We start from the raw sequence: 27,100 nt of genomic DNA, 5'->3' as shown, positions 1-27,100 counted from the left end.
AGATACGTCTAAGCTGGACATGGTATTGTGTATTTGTCGACATTTTGTCTGTTTTTAATATACTGTTTTGATTCATTTAGTCTTTTATTTTAATTTTGCTACCAGCCAGGTCTACCTCAAAAAAGAGATTATCATTTATTTCTAAAATAATTGGGCCTCAATTCCATTCATATAATATATATATATATATATATATATATATATATATATATATATATACAAATCTTTGATGCAGGTATTTTGTAACTGTCTAATAGTCTGTGTGCATGTTTAACATTGTTAAACCCTTAAAAGCACTGTAGTAGATACCCACAGATGTAGTAAACTGTGAGAACACAACTGTACATATTATTTCTGAGAGGAAATGCTCACAGAGAGATGACACTGAGTGACTGAGGCTCATAGAACAGTGGTAAATCTCTCTATGAAGCTAAAAACAGGAGTGCCATTCTGGATTTTTGGGGGCTTTAAAGAGCAACAAACAAAGCTTCACAGTTCAATTGAACTCCACCTATGCACCAGAGCGCGGCTCTGTTGGGACTTTAAAGCCAGCCTCCAGTGAGAGTTGAGGAAATTCATTTTTTTTTTATACATAAAATTTTATATTTTATTATATATATTTATATTGGAAAAATAAAATAAAAAGCAGACTGCTCCAGAGAGGGAACTTTGCGCGGCAAACGGAGGCTGGACGAACTAAATAAGCTGATAGCTAAAGGCAACATGCATGTACATCACCAAGCAGATGTTCAAACAAACGCACAATTACGTCTTATTTAAATGAACTGCAGGGCACGGACACCGCTTCAAATAAATCAATTCAGAATTAGCTTATTCAAGTCCTAAAGAAATACGAATAGAAGGTGTGTGAACACTCTTACACTAAGAAATTAGATTTCTCTTGCATTTAGGCTCCAGATACGTCTTTTTCTTGCTCCTGTATGTTCATATAATCATATCAAGTTGGTGTTTCCTCTTGAAGTGCCAATTTAAGTGCTCCCGTTTCTGATTTTCTGAAACAAAGGAAAAATGAAGTGCTGAAAGGCTCTGAGGCCGGAAACAAAGTGCCTGAATAAATTCTAATTTTTTCTCTTCTCTTTACTTTTTTAGAAACAACAGTTTGTCAAGAGGCGTTGTTAGACATTATGCAGGATCAATATGAAAAGTATCTGTCACAATGAACACTGAAGAAACCCGAAGCATGTCTGCGAGAGAGAGTGACCGAGAGTAGCATCTTTAAATACTGATAAGAAATAAGATTTACTCCAAAAAACACACTTTTCACATTTAAAGAGGGGTCAAAGGTGGAGGAGGAGGAGCTGGCTTGATACATGCATGGGGGCGGTCTATTTTACACGTGTGTCGAGGCATGTGTTTGTGTATGTGAGTGTCTTTGTGTGTGTGTGTGTGTGTCAAGCTGATTTCCTGAGTATAAGAACACCCACCATGATGGGGGGAAATATTCATTAGGCAGGACAGGAAACAGCAAAGAAAACAAATGTTTTTCCCTTAGCAAAAAGGTGCTTGATATAACCCCGGTGGAAAAAAAAAGAAATATCTAAGCCTCTACCTGTACATTAAAAAAAAAAAAAATCACTGTTACAGTCATCATGCTCCAGACTATATACATTTTCTGCCAAACAAGCACTTGAAAGTCAGACACTGTTACAACACCCAAATACAATGGTATTGCTGATGAGTGGGAAATAAAAATAGTCATTTAACCACCTGCAAAAACCTTTTTCTTTTCTTTTTTCTCTCCTTTCAATTCAGTGCTGAGGAAGGCAAAGAAGGAATGTTTTCAGTTGCAGCCTGTACACAGTTCTCCTGTACAGAAATACAAATGTGAGACGTTTGACGACATTGTTGTTTTTGTTGTTGTGTGTTTTTTTTTTTTTTTTTTTTTTTTCTCTTTTGCATATGAACATTTTACAGTCTAAAACTGCATCATAACTTCCTCACGTACAGAAACTGTATTTCCATGAATTAGGATGAACATTCAGAGGATTTTTTAATTTTTCCTTTCTTATTCCTGAGTTTGAGTTGCTGTGACGAGAGGGGCCACTAAGATAGAGTGAGAGAGAGAAAGACAGAGAGAGGTAGAGAGGATTGATAAAAAGACAGAGTGGGATAAAAAAAGAAAGAGATGTGAGAGAGGAAGGCAGAAGTAAAGATGCTGTTGGTAAACACACACACAGAGAGAAAGAGAGAGTGGCTGTTTAGGTCCGATGAGGTTTAACTGTATGAGCTGTGTTGATAAACGGAGTTTCCACTGCAGAGGCGGCTGCTGCTGCTGCTGCTGCTGGGCCGAATGTAGCACCATTGTAAAAGGTTTGGTGAGAATTTCCCACTCTGTCATGATACGAGGAAAATACCTGGAGAACAGTATTGCTGCTGTTAAGACAACTTTAGTGTCAACCGTTCAAAACTAACAAAAAAACCAGACATAAATACATACAAAGCTTGTTTTTCAGTGAACACTGGGAGAGGCTGACATCTCAACAACCCCGACAGAGGGTTTGTCAGGAGAATAAATTTAAATAATAATAATAATAAAAAAAAAAACAACGACAACAACACAGAGAACCACCACTACTGAGTGCAGTCCTTCCTCGGCTGCTCATCAGTTGTACATTTGTCAGTCATTTCCTGGCAAAAATCGACGGTTACCGTCTGGTTGGATTTCTCCGTGGGCAGCACTGACTTTGAGTACAAGCCAACGTCTTGGCCGTCCATGTCTCTGTCCGCCCCGTTGCTGACGGCCACGTCGTGCTCGCTCTCCGAGGGGCCGGGCGAACCGTTGAAGCTCGGCTCTGGCGTGGCCGAGCCCGAGTGGGTGGTGAGGTCGATGCTGGTGGTGTTGTTGGTGGTGATGGTGGCGGGGCTACAGGGAGGGTCGGCGTTGTTGCCGGGTCGCAGCACGGGGCAGTAGTGGTGTAGGCTCTGGACCTGCTCAGGGCTCAGCTGGACGTCCCGGCACACTTCCTGGGAGAGGCAGGAGAAGTTCTCCCACAGCTCGCCCATACACGCTTTCAGCTGGTTCCTCTCCGTCAGCAACTTCTCCTTCTCACACACCTGCGCACAAACAAAAAAAGATGAAAGAGTTGCGTTCTTGGCCCAAAAATACAATCAATGTTTGTCGTGATTATGACAAATTACTATGATGACATTGACTGGAGCCTGTGTCCATTTCATGTCCTGGAAGCTCACAGGACATGAAACACATCAGGACATCAACACATCAACACTGATTGACATTCATATCATACATTTTATGGACCAAAATGTATTAATCGAGAAAGTAATCCTCAGACTAATTGATAATGAAAGTAAATTGTTAGTTGCACCTTTAGTTCAGGTTCTAAGATAAGAATATAAAAATAAAACAAACGTACCAGCTTCCTGATCTCACACTCCAGGTTCAGGATGCAGTCGAGCTTCCTCTTGCGGCAGCGCTGTGCCGCGATGCGGTTCTTGCTCCGCCGCCGGATGTCGTGGATGAACTCGAGCTGCTCCGAGGTCAGTTTGTGCATTTTCACCAACATTTGGAAGTCGTTCCGTGGAAGATTTGTGATTTGATCGACGGGGAAAGGGAGCTTCACCTAGAATAGGAAGAAAAGGACATCAGACATCATGCCATTTGATATCATGATTCAGCATTTACTATTTCTTTCTTTCATTCAGTGGTTTACCTTGCAGTCAAACGGAGATAGAAAAAAAGACTGTGCCTAGACAAAGGGAAAGGACTGTCTGATGGCATGGCAATTGTTAGCCACTTCAATGAATACCCTTAAATTAAATATAATCCCAGGTGGACTGTAAATCCTATAATTGTCCACTTTTCCCATCTCTCTCTTTAAAGAGGCAATCTGTTGAACACTGTCTATTGTTTGTAATGCTGAAAATACCCTGAACTTTCCCTTTAACTTATTAATCCATACAAATATTTGCAACAATGCCACAACAGGCTACATTTGAATGGGCAAAATAAAGTTACTAATTGAAGAGTCAACACCAAATGATTAGATAAAAATGTATCAATTAAATAATAGTCAACACAAAAACCCCAAACTATTCCAAGTATACACCAACATGGAAATGAGAAAAATGCACAATAATTGATCAACATCTCAATAAAAAAAACCAAAAAAAAAAAACAGAACAAATCTCAAATGTGTGATATTCTGATAGACATACTGAAGGATTACAACTACATTTACAGTGCCGTGTCATTGCTTGTTTTGGGACAATTGACATAACTTAACCTGACCACAAGATGGCAGAAGAGCGCCACTCCTCATGCCTCAGAGCCTCTCTCGTCTTCATATTTAACATGTAGCACATCCTCAGGCAGAGGGGAAAGGTGAGCCAAGTAAATTGAGTCCCTCTCTCCATCTGACACCAGAGAGACGCCATGATTGGAGGGCCAGTGACTTGTCAACCTGAACCAAATCAGTGTCATGAATATCTGCAGCAGGACTCCTCACTGGCTGCAGAACAAAAGAATCAGTTGTATAATTGTAAACTACAGCAGAGGATTAGGCAGCACAACGCAAAATCATACACCTCCACTAACATTCTCTCTTTTTCTCAGTTTAGAGAGCAACAACAAGCAAGCAAGCGTCTCTCCCTGAGGTGATGGCAAACCTTATGATAAGCACATCATAGGCTGATCCACCCCAGTGGTATCTGTGTGCACCAGGGAGGTGTAGCTGAAGGCAGCGAGGGGAAGCAGTGGAGGCATAACAAAGAGCCAGAGGAAGACAGCCGGAAAGCTTGGCAGAGATGAGACAAGCTGCAGCTCTCTCTCTCTCCCTGTGGCTGCCTCCAAAAGAGCACAGGGAGAACAAAGGCAAACAAAGGAGGAAGAAATGGAGGGGGGGGGGCAAAAAAAAGGAGCAAGGGATGCGACTTCCACTCCCAGTGTACCTGGCTGCTGGAGCAGGAGCCACACGCTCCCTGAGAGATGCTTAAATGCGCCGCTGACTGCAAAGCAGAGGCTGCAGCTCAGCTCTGTTTTCTCCACTTTGGTGCACCAAAGTGGCTGAGGTGTCACCTGGTTGTAAGCGCTGCACTCAGGGGGATAAAGCGAGGTGCCTACTCATGACACAATTTAAATGACTCTTCACTGTGAGGCAAATCTAGTTGTCAATCCGTCTCTGAAGGAAGAAAAAAAGAAAAAAAGACGCCAGTTCCCTCGTTAGAAATGCAGCCCTCTGAGCCCCCGTTTCTCATCTCTGCTCAGCATCTGCATGCAGACGCATGAATAAATGATGACCTGAGCTTTCAAGGCCGCGGCGGGCTTCTCACCGCTTTACCAGGCCATGACAGCACCAGCCTCAAAGAGAGGTGACGGGAGGGCTATAAAACACCAGCACGAGCTGCCAGCTTTTTACGTAAAGCAGAGGTGATGATGAGTATCACTGCGATCAAACAAGCTTGTGAACCAGAATGTCGGCTCTGCCACCACTGCAGCATGAGATTAAATCTTTTTGTCCAAAGCAGTCAAAAGGGGGGAAGAAGACGCTGTAACCTTGTGCCGGTTTCTTTCTCCCCCCCCGGCATCCACCACCAGTCACTGGTACACAGGGGACGGCTAAATTTAGACGCCCAGCATGAGAACCAGTTCAGTGGCAGAGCTGGGATGACAGAGTACACTTCCACCGCGGTCATAAATTCACACCCAACTGTCCTGGATTTTTACATTTTTTTCCCCTTAATTCTCATCTCACTCACTCTCTTTTTCTTTGTCTGGGTCATTGTGCTGTAAGTGGGGTATAGAGTGAAAAAGTAGGGCTCATCTATTATCAGGAGCCGAGCCGTGCTGGGCCCTGACATGGTGCACTGCTCAAAACATTATGGATGTTTCAAGTTTAAAAGTATGCCACAAAATACAAGAGAACGTGTATGTGGGACAAAGGAAGTAACATGACCCTTTTACCTGCTGCTGATGGGTTCTTTCCTTTTAATATAAAGTGGCTTTAGGAAGCATTTACAACCTTGAATCAATTAAATTCAGAATAATTTTTCGGTATTTTCTGCAAAATAGGGCACTGGAAAGTTCACCAGGCTGTCCTTAGGCATGGGGCCTAACAGGGACCCTAACACTCCCTGCCCCCATTTGGTGCTCGCCTAGAACCGCAACGATTAATTGACTGTTCATTTATTAATTGATTCAATTAAAGTCACTGCTCATATTAATGAGTTTTATTTCATTATATTCTTTTAGGCTTGTCTATTTTTTAGGTTTTCGTTGCAGCATATGACATTGTTGCCCATGCTGGAGAAGCATCACTCTGAAAGATTACTTTTCTGAGGGGAGTAAGCATGTTCTTGAATTCTTTGAATGAACCTAATGCTGTCCTACTGGTGTCCCTCAAACCACTGGTGCTGGTGGAAGGGGAAAATAAATAAATAATCCAGGTCCAGGCACTCAAGATGGTCTGGAAAATATAGAAGACCTTTAAATTAAAGGGCTACAAACATTAAAAACACAAACACAGAGTGCCTGGACCTGGATTATTGATGCAATTTTTTCGAAACTCAAGTGCATGAGAGCTAGTGCAAGTAAAGCTGGGTCAACGGCATGTAGAGCTAATGGGAGCAGCTAACGTGAAGCATTCAAAGACCATGGTAAATATCATCACTTCTGCGAGCAGCTTTGAGATACACTCACAAATCTCGTACATTTTATGACTTGTGCTAACAAGACATGACGTTCACTCACTGATTAATTGCTTCTGCTGCCACTTTAATAATATATGCACCACAAAGTAGGAAGAATAGAAGAGTAGAAAAATATTTGTTATTTTTATTTTTTTTAATAAGTTTGTGAAGAAGTTTTTCTTTTTTCTCAGTGTACGCAGGACATTTTTTCGTTGTGTTAAAGGGCCAGTGTGTAAAATTTAAGATACATTATTTTCATTCGGTTAATATTGAAGACAAAAAAGATATCCTCTGCCATTTTGGACCATCACATTTTGACAGGAGCCCACAATGGACAAACAATCAAAACAAGTTTTGATGCCAAATGAAGGTTCTCCAGTGGACTTGAAAGACATGTTATTATGTAAATGTTTCTAAATCTTACACACTGTGCCTTTAAAGGCCACGGAGCAGCTGGCCCTGTGTCAGAAGATCTGTAATCACAGGGTGGGACTGCTCGATGATGACCCACACAGGCGGGAGTCAGTCTGTGCTCCACTGCAGTCTCATCACCTGCTCTGAAGACATTAACACTCACTTCATTCCCACAGAAGCACTAACTCGATCCACTGCCGTCTCATACAAAGGGCCCCGGGGCCGTCAGTCAGCACACTGATGTTTTCCCTGGCAGTTTACAATCGAGGCTCGAGCAATTTCCTAAAGTGATTGCTGCCCAACACCTCTGCTCCAGGTCTGTGTAACACTTGTCCCTTATCTAATCCAAACCAAAATGAAATTGTATCTCATAATATGTGACTGAGAGTTAGCATCTCTGTAATTAACCTCACATGCTAATAAATGGGATTATGAAGCAGCATTACATGTGCACTTTCTGAGTCAGATCTTAATGAAGGTAATGGTGAGCCGTTCAACAGTAACTCTTCAGGGGGTTAGAGTAATAATCGGCAGCATTTTAATATAAATTAATTACTGTTGTTGCTCCCTCTCGCTCTCTAAAGTCATTATTTCGTCTTGAAGCAGCTTCATAAAAAGCTTTATGAATGTTAGATGTCATAAATAGAACTGTTTTTCTTTGCTGGCAGCAGCAGCTGCAATGTTTGGAAGAAACACGTGGAAAAAATGGGCAGTTAACTGTAAAAAAAAAAAAAGTGTCAAACTTCATTAACAGAACTCTCGCCCATACAAAAAAAGAAGAACATTTACACATTATTTGATTGCCAAGCTATTTCTCGGAATCTGAGTGCAGAAACGGCACAGCACTCGCCAAGATCAACACAAGAAGAATCTCACAGATTACCACTGTAAGGTAGCTGGATGCTCAGGGAAGCCTCAGTGCTTCCAGGACGACCACAGGGTGAACAGCAAAGTTTCTGTGTCTCAGCTGGACCTGAGGGCCCACTGAGTTTGCTCAAACACCACAGGGATGTCCAGTCCAGTCCATCCTGGTCACACACTACCCTCTTCCCTGCAGACTCCACAATTAAAAGCACACATAATCTTGTCTTTTTTTGGTCTCTATTTTCACCGCAGGCCACTCTTAAGGTCTTAGACGATGCAACACACACAACAGGAGTGATTTTGGATGTGTACCATTTCCTCTCACTCATCTAACTACATTCTTCTCATCAACCGAGATGAAAATAGATTTCTGAGTAATGTACTTTGGTTGCTCAAGTCTCCACCCGTGTTTACTTTGAAGGCTACACAACAAGGCTCCATATGTTAGAGGGAGTGATCTTTTAAAAATGATTAATACTTAAAACCTATATATACTGTAAGTGAAATCTATTCCCTCTTTTTTTCAACTGGATTGCCATTTTCAAGAAAATAACAGGAATTTTCACTTCACACAGCACATCAATAATGACCCACGTAGAAGTACATGGATAAGCATATTAAATTCATACATACGTTTTTGACTATACAGCCCCATCTTCTTTTACAAACAGGGAGCTGTAGCTAGGCTGGAAATGTGTTTCATCATATAATATGTACATACATATATGTATGTATGTATGTATGTACATACATACATACATATATACATATATATGTATTTTTGGGCAATTCCAAAATGGTCCCCAACCATCTCCAGCACTTTTTTATTTCTGTGTTCTTTTTAGACACAAATACTGTTAGCTGGGTCTATAAATAATCTTATTTTGACTTTCCATTCCAAATCTTTCTATACTGTAGCTGGTTTCCAATATCTTTGCGACTATTGCATTGAGCTCCAGTTTTCAGATTTGCCCAACATTATATAACATTAAAAAATAATACATTCACTAAAAATACTCCAGGCTTCTTTATATTCTGTAATGGTCTACTTATAGGGGAACTCCTAAGCCCCTCATGCCACTTTAGTTTTGAATGAATTTTTATTCTGGCATATTTATTACAAATATACATAAAAGACAAGAAACTAAACTTGTCTGGAAGAGTTCGAGAGGAAGTGTAGTTTTTGATCTCTGTCACTTAAATTAACTCAATCATTTCAGAAAAAAAGGATAAATCACATAAAGCACATTTATGTTAAAGGTCACATAGAGTGGTCCTGTTGCACATAAATGTTAGTTATGGAGGTCTACTTACATATATTAACTTGTTTTTATGGTCAAAAACCTCCTAGTTGCTGTAAATTAGCAGATAGAAATCCTCTTTTCTGACAGTGTTTTTCTGCTGCGAGATTTCAGAGTGAACTTTCACCCCCAGAAGACAGAGTCTTGTGATTGGCCAGTACTATCCAGCACATCCGTTCTCAGAAGCGCAGCGCCCCCCTCTGGAACGGCGGATGCACTGCTCCTCATTATCAAAACATTGTTTTAACAGTGTTTAAAAATAGCTTCGTCACGACTCCCCGCCGCAGTCCCTTTTATGACTTTAAACCGGAGTCAGACCCAGAGTCAGAAGACACTGTTGCTCGTGAAACACCTCCACAACGGACGTTATTCTTCTTCTGCGGTTCAATGTACGTAACCGGATGTGCCCGGACTACCGCCCGGAGCAGGACAATCGGTTGTTCAGGAGAACCGCTGCTTACGTAACTATTACGGGATTTTCAGTGATCTCGTTGAGCCCCGAGATTACAATAAAACACAACGTTCTCAGCAATGGCTGAACTGTTTGTTTCGAACCATCAGTGTTCATCAAGGTAATGACGCAGATACACACCAAAAAAAACAGCGATAATAGGAACTTCCGGTCTAGTTCCGCTTTAAAAAACATAAACCACAAGAAACAATAAAATAAAATGAAACAGCAGTGCAGGGCCTCTCCAAATCCCCTTTTGCCTGGGACCCCAAAAGTCCCTTGACACATTGACTAATGTATGTAGTGTGTGTATCAGTTATATCAACAGCAGCAAGCAGCTAATATTACGAATGACAAATCAGACCACAGCCTCTTCATATCAAAAGCTAGGTTGTCATTGTGCAGGTGTAATAAAAATTATATTGACGTGTGCACTTCTGTCACATGTTCAGTCTATTTCATGTTTTGTGAGATAAAGAAAACAGAATTAAACAACAACAACGCAGTATGCTGATGCCTCAGTACTTCTTCATAATTCCTCCCACTCACTCCAAGATCAATATTTACACCTCAGTAACCAGACGAGAAACTGGACTGAGCTCAATGCCTGCACTGCTACAATGAGCTGGAACTCAGAAAGAGAAGGAAACTGACTGAAGAAGAAATGCATTATAGTAGCACAAAGAAGGAAAAGCCACAAAGTTGGTGAACTTGACCATTTACTATTAAGTTTGCAAATGTTGTGTAATGTAAAGCCTTGTAGACTTCATACACACATTTCAAATTTCCATTTTAAACACACATTTCTGCTGCTTGTGCTTTCTAGTTTCTAGTTTGATGATGTCGAGAGGTGAAACATTTGTGACAATTATGTGGCAATAAAATGCAAAAACAAAAGACAACACAGTGGCTTACTAGGAGCACCTAATATTACTTTACTTACTCTGATGTTTCATAAAGGGTCTGACCCCGTAATTGTCATTAATAGGTGACTTAAATTAAACATTGAATAGAAACACAGACTTCTATGGATTTAATGGACACATTTTGGTTAATGCAAGTATCCATGACAACATCCATATATATTAGTGACCTAATCTGTGACCTAATATCATTGAACTGGCAAATTAATCATTTCCAAGAAGTGGAAGAAACTTTATTTTATGCATATTATTATTTAAAACATTGGCCAATGGCGGCCCGCAGAAACTTTTCTGGCGGCCCGCAATGAATTACAGTTGATAGTTTTAATCCAGGAGCTACTAAGCTTGTTAAATGTTTATTGGACATTACTGGATACAGACCAATAAGTGTAAACAAAAATACTAGGTATTTACCAGGTTTCTATATGGTGAATTTTAGTGTATTATTGTGTTATAAGCTGGTAATAAGCAAGTAGCTACAGCCCCCAATTACTAGCAATTTACCCAGTAAATATATGGTAGCAGAAATGTGTTACTTGGTATTAACCTGTAATTAGAAGGTAAGAACAATGGCCAAAATACTGGGTAATTACCCAGTAAATTCTAAAGCGTTATTATATTAACGCTTAAATTACATTATATTAACACTTATATTACTTAACGCTAAACTGTAGAACTGCAATCTGGTCATTAAAATTATTACAAATGGGATTTCTTTCTGTTTATTTTCCTTTGGCGGCCCTCAGTCCAATGTTGGCTTCCTAAATTGGCCCTCAGGTATCAAAACTTTGAGAACCCCTGATTTAAAACATATACACATAAATCTTGACTAAAAATGTGTTTGTGGACCCAAAAAAGACCGCTCCTCTTTGGTAATCACTGCAATATACGATTACGCAATATAAGAATAGTGACACATATGTCATATTGTATTAAGTGTACGTATGGCCTTTAGAAAAGCTGCTTTTCTCTTTGAGGTGACAATCCTTAGTGCTGACTGCAGCTCCTGATCCTCATCTCTGCACAGATGTGACTCACATGACTGCAACAGCCCATAACCACATAGCAAGAGTTGCCCAGAGAACCTTATGTGACTCTGGCTACCTTGAATGACAACACTTTGGTCAGACTGGGCTGCACTTTAATAACTTCCTTCCTCATCTGTATTCATTGTGTCCAGGGCCGCGGTCCTGTGCTGCAGCTATTTTTACCAAAGTGGGCAGCTTTCCCCCCTCTGTTATTTGTTCAGCAAACACAGCGAGGACAGCCCTCTCCATATGTTTGTTTGTGCACCTGAATTACAGGGAGGACCGTACAAAAAAAAAAAAAAAAAAAAAAGAATGGCCTAGGGAAGCATGATGTAGCATTTCCTCACCACATAAAGGCAAAAAAAGGATGTTTCCATGAACTCCACTGTAATAAACTGCAGAGCAGGCAGGTTGGGGAGACATTCATTCATGAAGAAAGCTATCACCAGACTGTGATTGTTAGTCAAAAGCTGGCACATAACCCTGTATGAGTCAATATTGTGTGGTGTAAAGGACAACCATCAGTGACTGACACACACACATACAGTATATAAACCCACACAAAGGGAACGATGTGTCCTGTAGTCATTTTTGAGCTGGCCTGACAGCTCAGCTGCTCTAAATCAATCCCACATAATTTACAGAGGCAAATTCCGCGGGCCCTTCAGACGACCATAAATCTGACGGTGATGGGTCATGCTAGGAAGGTAATAATTGCACATTACTGCTGAGCCTCTTTATCTCGCAAACTCTGTGCAGCAGGAACTGAATTATTTCCACGCAAGGGCTCAATCCTGTCAGCTTCCAATACCCTTGCAACGCACCAGGATCCCATCGCCATGGCAACACACGATTTCCTCTATCGCTCACTCATTTCTCCTGTGTGCACTTAAAGCATCCGTCTTTCCACCAAGGAAAAAAATATAATTCTGTCGATGCAAGTGAACACCACTTAGTGCAATATCACAAGAGTCACGATGGCCTGGTTGTAACACGAACATTCAATGTGATGCTATATTGGGGGGTGGAAATCTGTTCCAAGGTTTGTACCCATAAAACAATTTAGATGAGGAAACATAACGTGACTTTTATTGGTTTTCTTAAACAAACTAATATATATGTTTGTTATTGGTTACACGTTGTTTTATGATCAAAACTGTAAAGCTGGTAACACTTTACATCACAGTACAGTGACAGTGAGACAATAATATGGTGACATACTAATATGTAGGAAGTAATAATAATGCTAATAATATTAATACTACCTTTATTTATACAACAAAGCTACAAAGAGGCATCAATGATTAAAACCACAGAAATAAAATAATGAAAATTATGGTCAACATCTTAAATAGCTTGGTAATAACACATGAAATAGTGTGTGTGACATAAGAGAGGCTGAATTTCAACTTTATAATATGGTTATTGTTCATTTTCTTGTATAAAAACGTTCATGTGAAGGTATTACACTGATGGAAGCCTGTAGTAATTCTAATTACATGAATATTACATTCGAAATGTCACATTACTATATTATCTCCTGATTAGCACACTGTTGCCTATTCTATTAGAAATGAAGGACCATACTATTACCATGTTGTCAGCGTACTGTTCTGACTACAGAGTAATTGGAGATCAAAGATATATGATATATATATATCTAAGATATATATGATAGAAAGTTTTTCCATCCGACAGCAACAGCATGATACAAATAGAAATTCCACCCTATTAAATGAGTAAGCAGAAGCTCTTCAAGAAAGCAAAGCGTTTCTCCATGAATCTATTTTATTGCCTTTCCCTCGGGTGGGAAATGTGCTCATTTTATGTTATTACACCTGTGCTGCTCACTCCATCTGAGAATTACAGTCCCTCACTGATCTTTACGTGGTAAACAACAACAATCGTCTCGTCTGCAGCTTGGAGGAACGTCTGCCCAGGTGGATTAGGTGAAGGACGATTAGAGGATTGGCTATTCATCCGTCACTGTCAGCACCGTCAAACTGCACCACAATCCTGTCCTGAGACTGCGCTGAACCTCTCACCCACTCACATTCCACAGCACACTGCTGCTGCTGCTACTGCTGTGATGAAGTGGTTGTAATCCTTTTTGGAAAAAGCAATTGCACAGCCTCAATGCAGCTGGGTATCACAACTAATTGTTGATAGATCAGAAATGTCAGCAGTTGGCTAAGCTACATGGGGAATTAACACATGCATATTTACGGAGGCGGATTATAGCCTAGATATCAGTGCTTTTGCTGGCATAAAATTAGTTTGTTACGCTAGCTGGCACTGGCAGAGAGGCAAACATTGCCAAGAGGAATCACTTCAGAGGACAGGTCTACCCTAGGAGAATCCTGACCTTTCTTTCGCCTGCAGGGCTTTTCAAAAACACTTCTCTCAGCTAGCACCACAGCCTCCAATATTTAGGATGTTGAGTATTTGGGTGCACATAATTCGCACTCATTACACAGATCTCCAGCAGAGCATAAAGCAGATTAATAATATCAAAGCACATCTGTGCCCTTTGGTGGTGCTGTAAATCTTGTACCGAACACTCGTACTTCAATTACATGATGATTTAATGAGTGCTAATACAGACCTGGAGAGCAGACCAGCGCAAAATAATTAGCCATGGTGGAATCGAGTGTGATGTATCACTGTGTGTGCTACATGTGGGAGTTTCACGCTCACCTCTGTTCCCCGCTCCTGTGCGTGACAGGATTCGCTGTCTCCCTCTGAGAAAGACCCGGACTCGTCGCTGGAGTTGATGCCATAGGACTGCTCACATTTGATATTGGGCTGCACTTGGTTAAAAAGGGTATCCCCTCCCACGCTTTGCTCCTGCTGGTCCACATTGAGGCAGCGTGCCACGTTGGAGCACGGTGAGGAGGAGAATTCAAATTGGGGCAGGCTGCAGGGAGAGCCTCCACTGCCGTCCTCCGCATAGGAGTATGAGGAACAGGAGCTGGAAGTCCTGGTACGTGTATCACAAGGCGGCGAGCGTGGGCACACTTTGATTGGCACTGGGCAGCTGGTGTTGGGCCTTGGGCGGCATAGAAGTGGAGGCTCAGTGGAGGTGGTGGTGCTGGGAGAATAGTTCTGGGAGGTGGGGAGAGACTGGCTAGATCCAGCCCACAGGCCCTTTGGCATGTGCTCGGAGAGCTCCATCTCCAAAGAGTTCCCACCAGGGTAGGAATGCGCTGGTGTTCCCAGACGGTTGCAGGCCCCTGAGGAAAATATGACACTACGACGGTCAAGCTCAGCCTCCTGTTTGCAGACCCCATCACAGGAGGTGGACTTGAGGGACAACCCTGCAGGGAAACCGTCCATGTCCTTTGGGGATGCAAGAGACGGACCCAGCTCCGCAGTGAAAGGACTGAAGTCTTTTTTATGATCTCCCTGAGAGTTTCCTTTGTCCTGGGGGCAAACAAGTCTGTTGGCGAATAGCTGCTGTGATGTGTTGGGCAGGCTGGGGACTTCCACCCCTTTCTTGAAGAGGGCTCGGAGGCAGGATGGAGACTTGGTTCTCTTGGTTCTTTCAAGAGATATTGGGTTATCCATCTCCATAGCTGTGACACTGTCCTTATCCCTGACATCCTGCTCATCCCCTGACAGGCACAATGAGATGGCTTCTTCCTCTGCCTGTGGTTCAACTTTAATCTGTGCCAAAGGCAGCCTGCCCTGACCTGGCACTGCCCCACTAACGCTGCTCTCCTTTAATGTGCTTGGAAAACCTGAGGTACTGGTGTGTGACGAGGTGTCATTATTGTGCTTGTTGCAAGCCCACTGGTATTTCCTGTACTTGGGGCATCGTGGCAGGTCTGACACTCCGTGGCCATCAAACTCCAGCCTGCCATCTGTGAAGTTACTGGGCACAGACATTGCTAGCCGGTCATTGTCAGGGCGTCGAAAAGAGGTAAGGGCGTCAGCACACCGCCGCGCCCTGGGGGAGGTGGGCTTTTCCGCCTCTGACTGCATGCTCTCATCCTCTGAGTTGTTTGCTTCTGCAGCCACCTTGTTGTAGGGAAGCAAGCCATCATCCTCACTGCGCAGCTGAGCCTCCAGGAAGCGAAAGCACGAGTCCTCGAGGTTCTGTATGCGCAGGAATTCGGCACAGCGGATGACCTCCTGGATGTTTTCTCTGCTGAGTAACAGCTTAGCAGTGTAGGCAAACTGCAACAATGGGGCAAATCCCCTGGCAGTGACCTGCAAAAAAACAGGGAAATTGCTAGCATTAGCATCAGCACAGCCATTGTTCAGAACATTTGGAGTGTGGTGAGATAACCCGACAGCTCCTACAGCCATAAACAAACATGGTGAAGTACCCGTTAATCTTTTCATCAGGTCAGCACTGAACATTCTACTGTATACAGCAGTCCCTAAGAACTGGTGTTGTGGAAATGTCCATCCTCATGTTCATGATAATAACCTGTGGGACATTCCAGCAACCAACCACTGTCTGTTCTGTGGTCACATCATTTGTTTCGCCTACACAAACATGTGGTAATTCTGTGTATTTGAAGAACATTTACTTACTTAAGGAAAGATGTCTTCAAAAAAGGCTGCTTAATATTAACTTCGACCTTCAAGGAGGTTTTATGTTTGCATGTATTTGTGTTTTTGAGAAGCAACTCAAAAAGTGATGAATGTATTTTGATGAAACTGTGTGGGAAAATAAGTTATTGCCCAAGAAGCTCTCAGATTTCAGTGATGATACTGATATGGGTACAGGGCAGCTTTAGCAGAGGTTTGAGTGCTTTGTCTTGTTTAGTTATATGTAATTACTCTCAGCAGAGAAGATGGACCCGAAATGTTGCAGGGACAAAAAACATTCTTTATTGCCATGAATTTTCTTCCAAAGTTTTGACATTTAACCTTATTACTGAGTTTTTTTTTTTTATTGTTCCAAAGGATGCTACTAATAGAAAACTACCTCATTTTTATGTCTTAGTTGAGAAACAAAGGACGCCAAAGTGCTTCAAGTTAGTTACATATTCTTTAAACACAGTCAATCTCAATCAAATATGATTGAAACCAGCAAAAAGAACTATTTTGATCACAGAAAAACACAAAGTCTATGATTCAAACCAACGATCCAATGACAACTTTAGGCACTACACACACAGCAGATGTGCAGAATACAATGAGGTTTTGATTTCATTTGTTACACAATAACATTTACAAAAAATGTCAAAGATTAAATTAAATACAGTGGAGGTGGAGGCATGAAAGTCTATTGACTGACTTCCTATTAACAAAAAAGGAAGATGAAAATAAAGGTGTGAAATGTGTGTGTGTACTTTTTTATTATTATTTCAAACAGTGTAAAGTTTATGTGTGAAACGGGATGATGTCTTGACAAGTTGAATAAGAAGGACATGCTAATTTGCTTCAAAAATAACTCCTGAACTGCTCATATCTCATATTTGAATAGAATGATAGCACTTTGGAGGACCAGTATATGACAGTATAAAGTTATGGTCTGTTATACTTTGTAGCTTCAGCTCAAAACTTTATTTACAATATCCAGTTTTGTCCGAACAACACTGACATCAACATGTCTGCCAGTGCTCTCTACTGTAGTGCTCTAACCAAGACGTGGGCCTTCTGCCTCCCTTCCTGTGTCTGTGGCCTGTGTCCTTAGGTCAAGTGCCTGTAAAGCCCTAATGGGTTGTAAGACTGCGGCTTATCCCTGTTGTGGCCATGTGGCACAGGATGATGGAGGGAAGCCTTCCATTTAGACTTAATGCCAGATAATTAGGTAAACTCCTGAGCCTGCAGAAGTCCAGGCAACCCACTGCTGCTGTTGTCACTGAGCACACAGACCAGAGAAAGGAGCCACGGGAGCCGGCTGTAAGACATGGGCTTGTCTTACGATTTACAGATTAACTCAAGGTTCACACTAGGTAGCAATCACCACTTTACTCACTTTACTATATTCAGGGAATGTGATCAAACCACACGCATAGAAGGAAGCAGGGTGACGTAAAGGCTTTTTTAACAAACAGAGTCCTGCACATGTAAGGGACGAGCATTTCAGTGTGGTTTTAATGACCACCACTGTTTATTCCTTGTTTTGCTGCCTTTGTTGGGGGAAACCGAAAAGATAAATTACCCAAGGTGGAATGGCACTCGTTGTGCAAGCACAGCAGCAGCAGCTTCCAGAGGTTTTTGCGATCTCTGCCAGACACACTGCTAGTAAAAAAAAACAAAAAACAAAAAAAGAAACAGGACTTTCTCTCCAAACCAATCGAGCTTAAAACAAACCACCAACTTGCTCGATGGATTTTGTTTGAGGAAAAAAAACGAAGTAGGAAACACAAGCATGTCGGTAAAAATAGCTGGAGGTCATTTGAGTGGAGTCTGAAATTGTATTAAATCCTCAGGCAAAGTGAGTTTTTTTTCCCCTGGAAGATGAATAAATACGAACATTAGCTTGTTGCAGTAGCAGTAGTTTTCAGAGGTCAAAAACCCAACACAGAGCCAACACTTTATTGACTTCTTCCTTGTTAATATTCTATGTGGAATTAGAGATAATACACGCTTTAGCAACACAGTGCACAATGGAACGTGACCTTAAAAATACAAACTGGGACTATGTGGTTTAAAACACTCCAGTATAAGGAACAATAACAAAAGGCAAAAGGAGTTTGGAGATGTTGTGGAACAGTGGGGGATCATGGGAGATGCTGTCTTTACATAATCAAAGCAGTCAGTTTTGGGGTGTTTTAAACTGTAAAACTGACAAAGCAAGTTTCAGCAACTTTGACTTTTTTAACCAAGTTTTATTTTTTCAAAGTTACCCTTCTTTAAATAAATACTGTGCTTCTAGTGATATATTTACATATTAGTGATTTTTATATTTGCATATAATGCTTTTTATGCACTAAGAACTTTAATCTTTATGTTTTTGAATGTTTTTTGTGATAAATGAATGCAGGCTGGAGAGACTGTGTTGGTATAATTGACTTCCTGTTTGCCATTTTAACCCTCACCTTAAAAGTGCTTTTACTTTTACTATGTTGTTAACATTAGTTTATGAGACTTTACTGCAGTGGTCGGCATGTGAGTTTGGCTTCAGTAAAACGTTGAATCCAAATTATCCAAAAGTATTACTCCTTTAAGAAGTAACTGCCAGGTGCTGACCTGTGTTTTACTGTTTGACTTTAATGCATGTTTAGACACATAGCACCGTTTAAAGGTGCCATATGTAAGAATGTGGCCAAAAACGGTTACTACATTCAAATTCAAAATACCGAGGTCTTTTAGGTTTCGTTTTCTGACGTAACTGGTAAACCGTGGTTGCTCTGCAGCTGATACTCTACTGACTGCAATGATTGGTAGACTCATTGCATAATGCACCTTTACCATGACACAGTTTAGAGAAGCATCATCTTCTTTTCACAGTCTATGTAGAGTATTCGACAGAGCATGATGTTAAAGCTGCAGCAGGCAGGTTTGAGAAATAGCTGAAGGTTGCGTTTCATCATCAAGACATTAAAAAATAACTTTTTGGGATGGCATCTCTCTGTCCTGAGCCTCTTCCACCAGTCAGTCCAACAGTTTTGTATCATTTTGGCTCTTTATCCACACAGCCGGCTCTTTTCAGCCCTGAAAATGTTATTTCCCCTTGTATTTTCGTGTATACATTTGTCTTTGGGAAAAAAGGCCCAGTTCACGCTTGCTCCTGCATTCATATTTTCATCATTGCAATCTTTTTTTCTTTACGTTCATTTTCTTTCCTTAGTCGCCATATTTTGGTTAATTTTGTCTCTGTTAAACAAGATTTGTACACAGCACACAACATTCATGCGCATACTTGACGTCTTCTTCTCTTGTGGTAGCAAAAGGTAAGAAAATTATTGTGTAGGGAAGATCCTTTGGCTGTTTTTTCTTTACTTAGGTTGCTATGCAGCGTAGGAAGTAGTTACCAATACTGGAAAAGCAAAATTTCTACTAAATTGACATTACCTATTGGTGGAGCTGCCATTAGGAGCGCCCTCTCTCTCAAATACTATGTGATTCGTTGGGATCTTCCATATTTCATATTTTTCTCTCTATGGTACAAATACACGTTTCCTATTATTTCACAATTGCAGCCTGTTGAAATTCTTAGCACCTGCTCTGCAGTGACAGCTGCCAAATCTGTCAGTTCTTCTTTCTTCTGACTCATGACAGCTTGATATGTTTCCCACTTTGTCAGTAAGTCAGTTCTCTACTCGTGTTCCCTATACATGCAGCAGTGACCGCTTATGATCAGCCTTAATTGCTGTAAATGTACAGGAACTGTCCCTTGCATCCATACAAACCTTTGTCGCCGTCGTATCTTATCTGGGCTTGAATCGTAATTCTCATGTTGATTTCATTTCGACATCTGCTATTTTTTTTTTTTTGCTTTTTGTTGTTGTTGTTGATGTGATATGATTACAGACAGCCACATGTTTCATGGCCAGCAGCAGACTGAACAGATGTGACGTATGCTAAGCACACATCTGTTTGCCGATGGTGTATAATATGGAATGGAGAAACTATAAACACTGTTTTTTCATGATATTTCATTTTTTTTTCTTCTGATAATCAAACCTCCATCTTTGTATTAACTCTACTATTCCCACTAATCTCACAACCTGGCTCCGGTCTAAAGCACAGCAAGAACTCTGGCTATTAGAACAGCATCGAATGTATCAGTCACTGCGAGGAAGAAGCTGCTGACTCCGTATCTGTGATGGGGGATTGTGGGCATGTGTGCACCTGCCTACGCTTGAGTAAGTGGGAGTGTGTGTATGTGTGTATGTGTGTATGTGTGTATGTGTGATGTATTGGGGGAGGGTAGAGGCTTTGACTGGCTGCTCTGCTGATGAGCACAGCACATCCATTACTACACTGTGCTGCTGCAGTGCCCACATTTCTGTACATGCTGCAATAATGAATCCATTGAATCTGAATCACGGGCGTTTACGCTGCAAACTGCACAATGGCATGGTCTATGTGGCCATTTTATCTCCTCTATCATGTTGCTTTATGATCTTGATGATATCTATAAATTCATCTTTTCTTTTTATTTCTCCACCAAAGGGGCCCCTCTGGTGATTTACTATTATTACACATCCATAAAAGTTAGGGGGGGATTTCTGATAGAGATTAACAAAGAGTGGCCCACATCTGTGCAGAAGAGGCAGCACTATTCAGATTTTTTTGTCCTTGTAAAGGTCAGTGTCCAAAAAACATTTCCCATAATGCAACCTATAGCATCTTTCCTTAAACCGTGTGTCTGATAATCAAACAACTGCATGCAGAGTAGAGCTGAAACGATTAATCGATGAATCGATTATTAATCGATTACTAAATTAATCGCCAACTATTTTGATAATCGATAATCGGTTTGAAGCTTTTTTCATGATTAAAAACGAGATTTCTGATTGTTTTTGCTTCTTAAATGTGAATATTTTCTTGGTTTCTTCGCTTCATATAACAAAGAAATCATTAAAACTGAATAATTTTGGTTTGTGGACAAAACAAGACTTTCGAGAACATCGTCATTATCAGCTTTGACAAACACTGATCAACGTTTTTTAACATTTTATGACCAAACGATTCATCGATTAATTGAGAAAATAATCGACAGATTAATCGATTACGAAAATAATCGTTAGTTGCAGCTCTAATGCAGAGCCAGTGGAAAGATCTAAGATGCTGTAAATGGACACAACTCTGATGCAAAATATAGTATGTTATTTGAGATTAGAAGGAAACTATAGCTTATCCTGGGGCTTTGTGCAGAAACAACCAGAGATAATAATACAATAATGATGTTGAGCTCCTAAAAAACATTCTGAATCTGGGCTGACACACACACTTACACACACACTGTTGGATTATCAGCCTGCAGCAGTAAACGGGCAGTACTCACTTAACGGTTAGTTAATTTAATAATGATAATGAAGGAGACATTTGCATTTATTTATCTGGACCTATACTGTGTATGGTGACCACAAACAGCTTCCACTTATGCTGGGCTGATAATTGATGAGTCGGTCGTGTCATTTGTAAATTAGTTTTGAGTTAATTTATATTTTAATGATTCATTTTGCATTTAGGGTAAAAAAAAATATATGTTCCATCACCTGATAACATATTCACTGTCAATTTAATACATTTCATTTAACACATAACATCTATTTTCTCTTAATTAAAACCAATATCAAAAGACCTAGTTTGACATGGTTGGAAGCAGCATCATGGGAATTGTTGACTCGTTTGATTCCCCTGTACATTTGAACTTTGGTGATGGATAATTGCAACTAGTAGATCCATTAGTGACAAACACACACAATAAAATGAAACACCAAATAACACACTGGCTAACTAGTAGTACCAAAAATGTCCTTTCTAACTCTATTTTAAATACACTACTCAACAAAAAAATTTGTCATTTATAGATCAGGTACGAGTGGATATCGGGCCACTGCAGACGGAGCCACTTCGTCTTGTCATTAATACACTCACCGGTAACTTAAGCAAATGTGTCATCAAGCTGTATCCCATTCAACTTGCTTTATCACTAGGGGACAAGCTGGCATGGTACGAGGAAAACATCACTTTTTTTTTAGCCGTCTGAATTCGTACATGAGAACTGGCTAACTTCCCGACAACACTGCTTACTTAAATGCTGAGTAGCGCCCTTCTGCAACTGAGCTGCGCACACATCTGCACTGTTTGTAAACAACCAAGAGCCCTATATGACTTGTGTGTGACAAGTCATCAAACAGGATTTATTCCTTTCGCATACTATGTACTAGTAAAAATATATATGATATAAATGATATTATCGCTCATTGTGATAACATTTTAATTACTCAGTCACGACATAATTTTTATACCGTCCCATATCTACTATGTACCATAAACACACATGCACATGCACACTTTGAACCCTGCCAACTGCAGTGATGAATCAGTGGTAGCTTAAATACGGCCGGCTTCATCCAAGGCTACTGATAAACAGCCACGCTGCTGGAGGAAAAAAGTGCTGAGCATAACAGGGATCTATTTTCAGCTAGTATCAGCAGCTGCAGCCTGCGGGGGCACATCTTTATGTGTATGCCCTGCACCATATGTGATTACTCCACTGTTACAACCAGCACAGCAGCCTAATGAAGAAAATTGCACGGAGAGCGACACAGAATGGACACAGGGAGGGTGTAAGTTCTGGACATGGGGGGACATGAGCGAGGGGAAGGAAGACACGGTCACAGCGAAGGAAACTAACTGCAAAAGGGAGAGGAGGACAGGAAGGATACGCGGTGTTTTATGGTTGTTAGCCGGCCAACATGATGTTTGAAACATGTAAGCTGTTGGCAGCATTTAGTGAGTTAAGACAAAGAGGCAGATTCATCAACATGACAGATAGGAGCCATTTTAGACAAACAGTCCTGCCATGCAGCTGGAATGGACAGGCAATACCATTACAGGACAGGAAATTATAGGCAGACGCCAATCACACACACACACACATACTGACAAGTCACATGACACTTCAATCAAGTCCACCACAAATCCTTTTAAAACAGGCTGAGCAATTCTACACCGTGCACTCCCCTCACTCAAAAACTCTTCGTATTCCCTAACCCAGCACCTCTCTTACATCAGCCTTTTCCCTCCATAGGCGAGAGGACTAATTTATGCAAATGAGCCTCAGTGAATTCCTGCATGTCATGCATGCTAATGAGGACATGGCCTGGCATGACAATGGAGTGCTTCCCCGCGCAAAAAGAGAAAACACTCCATCGCCGTTGGAGGGAGGAGGCTATACTTACACATCAGATGTGCTGAGTAACCTGACATTAACCTCTGTGTTCGCAGACAAACAATAAAGGGCCTGAGTCACACACGGCACTAATGTAAATGTAAATGCAAGAGGCACCACACTGTACGCTGTCATGACGCCATTGTGAGGGTTAAGCTGTTATCCCAGAGGAGATGACAGGAAATGTTCAGGGACAAAGGGCCTGCCGCAAAACTGGAAAGCTCCCGTGCAAATGCAAAGTCTTTTGTAAAGGCGGCTCCAGCAGACGTGTAGTAACTAAGCAGACAAATGGAGTTTGTCTGTCTAACTACTACAGCTTACAATAACAACATGTTTTACTGATAAATTCATAGCACACTGTAACATCATGTGGTTAATAATCCAACACATGGCATTTTCTGATAAATAATTCCACAATGATCTGTCATTGTAATCTAAATTACGTGATCTGGGAGAGAACTAGGTGACCCTAATGACCTGCTTTCCCACCATGACTAAGGGTGAATTCCAATTCCTTGCTTAACCCTCAATCTTAACCCTCAATCTCAAAAATGCGTGCTCCCTCTAGTGCAAGTGCTGTCCCGATTCTCAGAAAAATTAAGTTGAGGGGCAAGTTTAAGGGCTGTATCGCCCTCAATATTGAGATTTTCTGAGACCACCCTTGGGAGTAAGGGCTACCCAGAATGCTTTGCATGTTTTGACATGACAAAGATGGCGCCGAAAGCAGCGAAATGAGTACGCTACAAATTAAGTATTTTCTTTGTTAATAGAGATAAAAAAAAGGCCCATATTATGGATTACTTACGTCATTGTTGCTTAACATGTGTGTGGTAACTGTCAGCTGAATATGTCCGTGGTTGTGGTATTTGTATGAGTATCATCTTATAACTAACTGACAACCTAATAACTTGACTGACAAACGGATCGTAATAAATAATCGTGACGTAAATGTGTTCTTCTTCTTCTTCTTTTTTGGAGTTGACAGACTGGACGCAGCTTTCGCGTTATTCTGCCCCCCACAGTCTGAAGACGTATCTGCATTTAAGGGGTGTCCCATTTCTAAGTGACAAAATAACCCTCAACACTTGGTTTGGAGGCCAGTTAAGATTAAGGGTTGAGTTTGAGGGTTAAGATAGGAATTGGAATTGACACAACCTGAATCTGGGTTGGGGCCAAACGACCTGTATTGTTTAACTGACTGACTTTCCAGACAGGTATTCAACCTACAAAGGCTAAATACCTGGATTTTGCCACCATTTAGTCACAACTGAAGAAACCTCTTGGATGAGAGTTTCTTCAAACCTGACTCAAGCAAGTCCATTTGCCTTCAGCTAACTCAGGGTTTCTCAATCATGGAGACCAACTGCCGAGCATGATTTAGATGTTTCCCTGCTCCAACACTTGATTGACCATTTGAATCAGGTGTGTTGGAGCAGGGAAGCATCTAAAACATGCAGGGACCAGGGTTGAGAAACTGAGCTAACTACTGAAGATGACTGTGACCTGGACAAATGAGAACCTCCAAAGACATGGAGAGAGAGAACTAGATTTCTGCACCACCTCTATGCTTTGTTTACAGCCTTGGGGAATCTGGCCCATTGACAGGGGACTGACCAAAAACAGTCAAAAAGAGAAAGCACTAAGAGGGAAGGTCATGATTCCAGCATGGGCAAGAACTACCAACACTGAAAATTAATGCAAAATCAGGAAAATGAACACATGAACCAGATGCATATACACTATGAAGTGTGTATGCATCTGTACATGCCCAAATTGAATATTTTATAATCTCTCTCAACTCTCAGGGTTGCTGGGTCTCATCATTTTTCTCTGGAGATACCGCACAAGTCACTGGTTTGCAAATTATTTTCCGCAATGTTCAACTTCCTTCAGTGAAGAAGAAGGGAAAAGGGTAAGTAATGCTGAGATAATTAGAGATGTGAATGTAAGCATCATCTCCAATGATATTTGACAACCAGATATTCCTGGTGCTGAGCTATGAGTAAGTAAACCTCCCCCAGACTGTGGATTAAATCAGATAGTGTAGATGCTAATCCTCTGCCAGTGCAGCTTACAGGACTGACCAGACACCCGGGAGGACATGACCCTACATCTGTGCTGTTTAAGACACAACAAGATTGTGTTTGGGTTGTTTGTTTCAAACCAAACAGCTTATTCCCAGACTTTGGGCTGTGTGTCGAGCATTTCTCCATTTCCCATATACAGTATACTTAATTACAGATTTTACAGCCCAGGCTGATGCAACTCTAACTACTAACTACTCCTTTCATCACAGGAGATGTTCACAACTCTACTCTGCCGGGTGTGAAGGTTAAACATAACGAGTGAAAACATGGAGATCACTCCGCAGGCTGTCGCCCAGCATGTTGGCTGCTCAAGGTGCTCCTGCAAAAAAGAAGTCCAACACTCAAGACAAAGACTCGGCATCTTCTCTGTCAGCTTACAGGATGGGATGTGTCCTTGTGTTGGCAGCAAATGAGAGACCCCCTGCTGGCAGAGAGGGTGGGGGTGGTTGGGTGTGAGTGCCAGCACGTCCACCCCACCATATCACTCCTCGCTCCTCTCTCCACCACTTACTCTTCATGTTCTACCACCCAACCCCCATCTCTAAGGAAAGCGAGGCTCTGTCCCTGGATGCTGCCTACTACCATCTGTCTAATAGGCCAGGCACTTGGCATGGGACCAGTAGGTGCGAGGCCCCCCTCAGACTCATTGTACGAATCCATCCCTGATCGACGTTTGACCTCAGGTGGTGGATAGATGTCAATTATCAACTCTCTTGAACCAACACAAGTCAATTACATTCATATGTCTCTGGACTACTTTAAACTCTTTTCCTTTGTGGAAAATGGAAGTCCAACCACCTGTATCAGCTTTAGTTTAAGACAACTAAAGCTACTTGATTGGGGTTAGAGAAAGGTTGTGTTAACGGTCCCGTGTGACTTCAGATTGCAGCAAATGGAGGGTTTGTCCTCTCACCTCTCTCTTTCCCAAGTGCAAATTAGATCTACAGTGGCTTTTGTACACCAGAAAGAACACCATTCTTGTTTCTTTGGGTAAAAAGCTTCTGCTTCACAATACAAAATGCACAGTGTGGCTCATATGGCCATTTAGACTGCTGTGAAAACATGACAGAAGATGGCTGACTTTGTTGAAGCACAACCTTTGCCTAAAAAGGGTTGGGGTTAGACTAACAAACCTAATGATTATATTACTCATGGTTAGTACATTCTACAAATCCTCCCAAATGTCACAAACTTGAATTTTAAATATCTTCTAGTAAGGGCAGAAATAGGTTATAGTTTTGGTTACAAGGAACTTTCTGAGTGGTGGAGTCCAATGTTTGCTGCACCAAGCAAAGACACTGATCATCTTCCTAAGAGGCTTTTCTGTGCTGTAACCACTTTGAAGAGATGACAGTCTCTTACTTACTACTACTATTACGCAGGTGGTCACAAGAGGTCAATGGATAGGAACAGAGGAACAGGAAGCCATCTTCTTGCAGTGTCCTTAACACTTGTAACATTTTTTATGTGCACAAATAAACACAATACAGACAGCCACTCAGTGGTTTCTTTTCCAGAATAGAAACAGTTGAAAATGCATTAGTTATTTGAGTA

The 27,100-nt window shown here is 41.3% G+C and overlaps 1 protein-coding gene across 1 annotated transcript in view; it reads right to left on the bottom strand.

Moving 5' to 3' along the window:
- Window positions 1-2,592: 2,592 nt before the first annotated feature.
- bach2b (BTB and CNC homology 1, basic leucine zipper transcription factor 2b) overlaps window positions 2,593-27,100 on the bottom strand; it is a gene marked incomplete at its 3' end in the record, with an annotated part of 36,212 nt that continues 11,704 nt past the window's right edge. Inside the window, exons 2-4 of the mRNA XM_083899043.1 lie at window positions 14,345-15,859; window positions 3,396-3,602; window positions 2,593-3,075 (exon numbers count right to left, since the gene is read on the bottom strand). Coding sequence (XP_083755169.1) covers window positions 2,593-3,075; window positions 3,396-3,602; window positions 14,345-15,859 — 2,205 coding nt within the window. The remainder of the gene's footprint in view (window positions 3,076-3,395; window positions 3,603-14,344; window positions 15,860-27,100) is intronic.

Source organism: Microchirus variegatus, assembly GCF_963457635.1.
Source record: "Microchirus variegatus genome assembly, chromosome: 12".
Lineage (NCBI taxonomy): Eukaryota > Metazoa > Chordata > Actinopteri > Pleuronectiformes > Soleidae > Microchirus > Microchirus variegatus.
This window is presented reverse-complemented; position numbering and strand designations above follow the sequence as displayed.